The sequence below is a fragment of the Microtus ochrogaster genome, chromosome 8, assembly GCF_000317375.1.
Source record: "Microtus ochrogaster isolate Prairie Vole_2 chromosome 8, MicOch1.0, whole genome shotgun sequence".
Taxonomy (NCBI): domain Eukaryota; kingdom Metazoa; phylum Chordata; class Mammalia; order Rodentia; family Cricetidae; genus Microtus; species Microtus ochrogaster.
In genome coordinates, this window is record NC_022015.1 from 1,301,917 (window position 1) to 1,309,884 (window position 7,968).

The window sequence follows — 7,968 nt, forward strand, 5'->3', positions numbered from 1 at the left end:
ATGTGGCTGCTGGGAATTGAACTCAAGACCTTTGAAAGAGCAGACAGTGCTCTTGACTGCTAAGCTAACCTCACCAGCCTTCCCAAATTCTTTCTTGACAGTCAAGGGTGAAATATTAAAACAATGGTTACTCTCTCTAGGGAGAAAAAAGTATATTCAACTAAAATGGCAGCTCCTGTTGTATGTAGGGAAAAATAGCAAAGGGAAAGAACTTATATGCTAGAGGATGAAGAGAATATTCTCAGCATAGACTATGCACCATATACAAACCAAAATAAGCAACAGGGTCTTCCCATTAAAGGCCTGATAAACACACACACACACACACACACACACACGATGTGTAGACAAGGTTGGCCTCAAACTAGGCAGTCAAGGTTAACTCTGAACTTCTACTTCTTTTCTTTTTTTTCTTTAAAGATTTATTTATTTATTATGTATACAACATTCCTTCTATGTATGCTTGCATGCCAGAAGAGGGCACCAGATCTCATTATAGATGGCTAAGAGCCACCATGTGTTTGCTGGGAATTGAACTCAGGACCTCTGGAAGAGCAGTCAGTGCTCTTAACCTCTGAGTCATCTCTCCAGCCCTGAACTTCTACTTCTTAAGTCTTGGGGTTGTAAGCATGTTACCATGTCTAGCTTCAATGGTATTTATACAATAATATTAGTAAACTTTGTCCTATACAACTATGTGTTTAATTCATTTGTAAAAATAACAAAAGCTTTATCACTCAGCAAGACCTTTGCTAGACATAACAATTTCACACAAAAGGACACAAGACTACACTATCAATCAATTATTTTCCTTATATTTGTAATATATCCACATGTTAATACTGTGACAGAAAAAGGTTATGCAGGAGAAACGGACTTCGATGATTGGACTACGAATAAAAACAAGGGTTTGCACACTGCCAAAGCGATTGTTTAACACACCAACTGGATCTTAGAGTGCTTTAGATCACTCTGTCCTGGTAAGCAAAGAAGTCAAAAGGAGTCTCTCCCAAGAAATGGTAGAGATGATAATCACCATGTAGAAATTGTTTCGCTTCATGAGGTGAGAAAATAAAAGCTCTACAGCTGGGAAACTGTACTAATCAAGGGCTGTCCCAAAAGGAAGTCATCAGAGGAAAGGCAACAAGCAATCGCACAGATGTATCATGCATGAAAGGCAATTACACAATACACTCTTTAATGAGCAAATATATTAATGTGGCAAAATTTACAGCTATTGAAACAAACTAAATTTAAACACTAATGCTTCTACCAGATGTTTCATTATAAAATAATTAATGTCTAAAAACTGTATGTTTTGAGTACTTACTTTCAGAACCCTTTTGAGATAATAAAGACGCTGTAACAAAATATCATTATCTGAATATACATTATTGACACCAATATGATACAGGCATAGAAGTCTCATTTTATATATGTATGATGGAATACTGTAAAAAGGATGAAAACAGTATAAATTATCAAATTAATTCATGATAAACCTCTATAAACTTAAATACTTATCCTTGCTACATTCTCTGGCCTATGTAAAGTGCTGTCTGAAAGAATTTAAAACCTCCCATTTGCATCAAGTATTCAGTTTTTGCTCTAAACTTTTTTTTTAATTTCACTGTTCCTTATTTTACATTAATATAGGGTCTTGTGGCATTGCTCAAGCTGGTCTCAAAGGAGCAATCCTCTGGCCTTAGTCTCCTCAGCAGTTGGGATTACATGTATGTGCCACTATACCCGAGTTCACTACTTTATTAGTCAGACAGAAAAGGAAAAAAAAAAAACACAAAACCACTCAATTCAATGAATCATTTTAAATAAGAATCCCAAGACAAGGCACATGGATGCTATCTCAGAGCTACTCTTGGAACAGTGATGTTTAGGTTACACCCACAAATCTGATGACAGCACTTCTCATAGTCTGACAATCTTTGTAGGACAGTTTACTTTACAAACCCTTCTTTCAGTTACTGAAGAGCTGATTTCAAAACATAAAATGAATACACCTGCTATTCCTGAGATGGTGGTGGTGGTGGTAGTGACGTTGGTGGTGGTAGTGGTAAACAAAAACCCACGATTTTTACTCAAATTTCTGTTTTAGTTTTTTTTGGAAGATGGCTGGCAGAATAGAAAGAAGAGCCAAAATCATCAGAATAAATACTGAGTTCCAGGAAACAGCTTCCCCTGCTGTCGTAAGCTGATATAGAGTTGTTCCTGCCTTAATTGCTACAAAAGAGGGAGGTGCAACACCTAAAAAAACAAAACAAAACAAAACAAAACAAAAAACAGTGAGTGAGTGGCAATGGCAATCAAATAAAAGTAAAAACCACCATTTTTCATATTTTTCACATGTATGCATGTTTTGTTCACATGTATGTAAGTGCACTATGTGCAGGCATGCCACGGAGGCCAGAAGGTGGCATCAGATCCCTAGAACAAGAACACAAGACGGGTATAAGCCTCCATATAGGTACTGGGAACTGAACTTAGGTCCCCTATAAGCACAAGTACTCTTAACCACTGAGCCATCACTCCAGAACCACCAAATCATACTTTAAAAGTTAAAATTCTATGTGCATATAGTCTTTTAGGAACACAGCCATTTGCATTGTGAATAAAGGATTAAGAAGTTAATGTAGGTATTTAGCATACAGGAGGCCCTGGATCAATCCCAGCACACACCAGCAGATTATCAAATTATCATTGGATTACATTTTGAAATGATAAAATTATCTGACACAGACTCAAGTATAACATGGAAATAAAATTGATTCAGGATTAAAATTTATATCAATAAAGCAAAATTCTAAAAAAAAAGTTAATTTCAGGTGTTCCTTTTTTTGATGTTCCTAGATGGCTCACCCAGTACTCATGGCCCTGTGCTAGTAAAATAAAATCTTTTGTTATATGCTCAAGATCAAATCTCTCTCAGCTGTTCACTCAATTTTACAAGTATGCCTTTTCATAGAGTTTAATATTCCAAAGTACAAGAAGAGCTAACGAGATGGCTCAATGGGTAGAAAACTTCAAGCTCCATAAGTGTAGACCCCTAAAAGAAATTCAGTTTTTCAGTCACCTCCTAAGGATTATGAAAAACATTTTTTAAAGATTCGTTTATTTATTATGCATACAGTGTTCTGCCTTCATGAATGCCTGCAGGACAGAGGAGGGCATTGGATCTCATTAGAGATGGTTGTGAGTCACCATGTGGATGTTGGGAATTGACCTTTGGGATCAGAACCTTTGAAGAGCAGCCAGTGCTCTTAACTCCTGAGTTATCTCTCCAGACGCAGGTTAATGAAATTTTTACAAGCCAGGAAACTTGAGAAGGCAAATGAAAACAAAAAAAGCAATGTCATCTAGAGAATAACTTCACAACTTTAGTATGTTTTAAAGTCAGTGAGTCCCGTAATTCCAACTACTACTAGGGAGGTGAGGCAGGAAAATCTTCAGAGACCAAGCTTTGCCTAAGCGATGTCTCAAAGTAAAAAGTGAAAAAAAGGTGGGCAGGCTGGGAAGCTAACTCAATGGCAATGTTTGCCTAGCATGCATGAAGCCCTAGGTTCAAGCCCACATACTGCCAGTACCGCCCAAACCCCCACAGAAACTAGGTTGAATATAGTGTGTAGAACAGACTTTAAAATTAAAATGGTAAGGGTTAGAAACGTAACTCAGTGACAGAATGCCATCCAAGCATTCAAAAGGTCCTGGGTTCAAGCTCTACCACCAAATCAAACATACACACACACACACACACAAAAAAAACAGTAGAAGGAGGGAAGATACTCAAAGTCTAAGTAGACACAGCAGTTTATAATATGAAGCAAAGGCTGGAAAGATTGCTTAGTGGTTAAGAATGCTTGCTGCTCTTGCAGAACGTCACGGGTCAATTCCCAACACCTATGTTGGTGGTTCACAAACACCTAGAACTCCAGCTCCAGTGATATCTGATACTTCTGATCTCCACAGGCACCTACACTACACGCATATTTTCTCACTCTGACAGATAATTAAAAAAAAATCAGAACTCATAAGTCAACTTTAGCAAATATTCAATACATGAAATCCACACATGCAGAATCCAAGCAATTTAAACTGCAAATAAAAGCAACAGTCTTTCTAAATAAAGGTGGAATTCTCAAAATTAAGGTTTTGCCCTTGTGTACGGTAGTTAGGCAAGCACTCAACTCCTCTAATAAATTGCTGTGTCCACTTATTAACTTCAAAATTTGGTATCAATTTTTGATGTCTATTGATCTCGCTTTTCCTAGACTTCTGGTGATATCCACAATAAATCTAATTTCAATATTTGAAAAACAGTTCAAAAACAGAAACTAAATGTTTCTATCTACTGAGAGAGACAGTGAGTTTAAAAAAAAATTCAGGTGGTGGAGGCGCACATCTTTAATCCCAGCACTCTGGAGGCAGAGGCAGGCGGATCTCTGTGAGTTTGAGGCCAGCCTGGTCTACAAGAGCTAGTTCCAGGACAGGCTCTAAAACTACAGCAAAACCCTGTCTCAAAAAAACTGAAAAGAAAAGTTCAGGCTGGGGATGCAGTGAAGTTTGTGCAGCCTACAAGAAAAAGCTGTCTTTGGAAGGCCAGAGGGCACCGGGAGCCTGGGATGCTCAACATGCAGTCCAGGCTCATGGGAAGAGTTCTCAGCCAGAAGAGTTTGTGGCTGACTCCAGCTGGCAAAGGAAGAAACGGCCAATGGGCCAGAGTTGGGGTAGAAATAAAACATTCCCAGGTTTGAGCCCTAATATCACCAAAACAAAACAAAAAAGGATACAAAAAAAGAGGTGGTGAGGGTTCTGCTTAATCTTAGGTTATTAAAATAACACATAATAGAAAGTGCTCATTCTTTACAGACGTAACACATTACAACACACTGAAAAAGCTGTTGTTCTAGGCCAGATTTGTGTTTGAGTTATATATGATACCGGTGATTTTGCACACAGCAGACGATCTAGGCCAGCTGGACAGCTGGACATGCACACGATGAGCTGTCACAGTGTGAACCAGAGGTCTTACCTAGAAAAGTGCCAATAAAAAACACTTTCAATGGCACATTTATCACAGGAGATGTTATATTAATAAACCAATTAGGCAGAAATGGTGTGATTCTCAAAAAGATAATGTAGTTAATGAGATGTTCTCTATGACGCTCTACCTGTTGTAAGAAAAGAACCAGTGTAAGTTAAGACCAATATTGAAAGTAAACTGCTAATATAAAATACCTTAAATTCTCATCCCTGATACATCTCAGTTTACCCAACAGAAACAATGTGTATACAGCATCTGCCTACCATGTGTAAAGCCCAGGGTTAAATACCCAGAAAAACACAGACATGTACAGTTAAAAAAAAAATTTCCTTTCACCTTTACATGGGTTCCAGGGATCAAACTCAGTTGTTAGGCTTTTGGGCCATGACCTTATAGACTGAGGCATCTTACTAGCCCTTATTTTAGTTTTTACAATTATGGGTGATCCTAGGAACTCATTCATGCTAGCCTCCAGTTTAATTTTTTAAAAATTCGCATAATCTTTATCTTATGGTATTACAACACATGAATTAAATATATAAATTAAACATTTTCATTAACTATAATTACTTATATTCCTATATAACTAGCAATATCACTTATAAAAACAATTATCCTAAATAAAAATATATATGTAAAATTCATAATTGGTACACATATAATAAAAAGTAACTAAATTTAAAGTGTAAACTAAAAGTCTAGCCATTAGATTTCAGATGTTTGACAAACGTGATCACAATTTAAAAGAAAAATATAAAACTTTCATTTGTTATCTAAAACAAGAGGCTGAAGAAGGATGATCTCTCTACTTCCTATGAGATGCAATTATTTCTTCTGATCTTTGTATAAAAATAGAGTTCTCCTCCATGATTTAAAAGTAACATGTCCCCTATCAACTGTCTCTAGCTTGTTGAACTATCAAAGGTTATGGAAACTGGGTGGTGGTGCCTAGCTGGAGGAACCAGGCTACTTGAAGGGTGTTCTTCTTTTGTTCATTTTTTTTTTTTTTTTGAAGACAGGGTTTCTCTGTGTAGTCCTGGAGGTCCTGGAACTCACTATGTAGATAGACCAGGCTAGTCTCAAACTCAGAGATCCACTCACTGCCTCTGCCTACTGAGTGCTTGGGATGAAATGCCCCCACACCCTGGTTGAAGAGGGTTCCATCCAGGATCCTCTATTGTGTTCCTGTCTGCCACAAGGTGAAGGGACACTGAACAAACTTCCTCTGCCTAATGCTCTGTCCCACCACTGGCCTAGAATTAACAGAGATAGAGACTAAAAACTGAACCCTGCAGAAAACCATGCCTGTTTTCCACAGCATTTGTCACAACAGAGGGTCTAATACACCACAAAGATTATGGCAGCTTTTTTCTGTGTACAGTATATTAATCATTGTTAGTCTTTTCAGAGATCCTGATTGAAAACAGAAGTTTTTCCTACTAAAATGCCTAAGAGCAATAAGCTTAAGGTTTTCCAGTTACCACTGACAATATGCTACATTCACACAAAACATGAAGCATCTAATTTTGAAATGCTTTCATACTGACATTGACTTCTGCTAACTGATTTCACAAAACAAGCAAGCAAATAAAACAAAACAAAAATAAACAAAAAGTTGGAGACATAGGAGTATTGGGGATAATCCTTCTGTATGTTGTGAATGTATATTATTCTCATTGGTTGATAATAAAGCTGATATAGCCTATAGCAAGGCAGAATAAGGCTAGGTGGGAAAGTCAAAATGAAAACACAGTGAGGAAGAGGAGCAGTCAGGGAGAGATGTGAGCCAGCCGTCAAAGGAACAAGACGTGCTACATAAAGCCATGAACAATGTGGCAAAGTATAGATGAATAAAAATGGGTTCATTTTAGTTGTAAAAGCTAGTTAGTAATAAGTCTGAGCAATAGGCCAAGCATTATGTAATTAATATAAGCTTTCGTGTGATTATTTGGGACTGGTTGGTTGGGATAGAAAAATTCTCCTTCTACACAGGAGGATCAGGAATTCAAGGCCTGCATGGATTACATGACAATCTGTCTCAAAAAGTAAAATCACTGGGGTAAAGGAACAGGTCAATAGTCAAGAGCACCTGCTGTTCATCCAGAGGACCTGAGTTCAGGCCAAAGTACCCACATCAGGTGGCTCACAACTACCTACCTGTATCTCAAGCTCCAGGGGATCTGACATTATTCTGGTCTCCACAGACATTGAAATACACACGACACACATATACACATAAATAAAATTAAAATTTGAAAAAAAAATGTAAAAAGTAAAATAAAATTGTTAGCAGGGTGGCACACTCCTTTAAGCCCAACATTTGGGAGGCAAGGGCAGGCAGATCTTTGTGAGTTTCTGGCCAGCCAGGCTACAGAGTGAGACCTTTCCTCAAAACAAATAGAAGAACCAACAAACAAAACAAAAAAACAAACACAAAGTCAGGAGTTGTAGAGTGCTATGCTTTAAATGAGGGAGGGTCTAGATCCTCAGCAACACCAACGAAAGAGAACATAATCATGACAAGCATAGTATTATCCTTGTCAAAAGATAAATTTTAAGTTAATTTCATATGTAAGATTATACATAAATGAATATAGTCTATACAAATCGTTTTCATAGGAATGACCTACCTACTTATGATTCAAGCTATGTTCTACAATTTAAAAATAAACCAGGGTTCTCCACATCCATGGGCATATGAACAGCATCAACTAGACTCAGCGCAATATATTAAGAAAAATTGCTTTAGCCCTGCCGGTGGTAGAGCACGCCTTTAATCACACAGCACTTTGGGAGGCAGAGGCAGGTAGGATCTCTGTGGGCTCAAGGCCAGCCTGGTCTACAAAGTGAGTTCCAGGACAACTAGGGTTGTTATACAGAGAAAACCTGTCTCAAAAAAAAAAAGGAAGGAC

The 7,968-nt window shown here is 37.7% G+C and overlaps 1 protein-coding gene across 1 annotated transcript in view; it reads right to left on the reverse strand.

Annotated features, from left to right (window-relative positions):
- Nucleotides 1-721: 721 nt before the first annotated feature.
- Tmem41b (transmembrane protein 41B) overlaps nt 722-7,968 on the reverse strand; it is a 22,155-nt gene continuing 14,908 nt past the window's right edge. Inside the window, exons 6-7 of the mRNA XM_026781107.1 lie at nt 5,045-5,183; nt 722-2,262 (exon numbers count right to left, since the gene is read on the reverse strand). Coding sequence (XP_026636908.1) covers nt 2,093-2,262; nt 5,045-5,183 — 309 coding nt within the window. The 3' untranslated portion in view covers nt 722-2,092. The remainder of the gene's footprint in view (nt 2,263-5,044; nt 5,184-7,968) is intronic.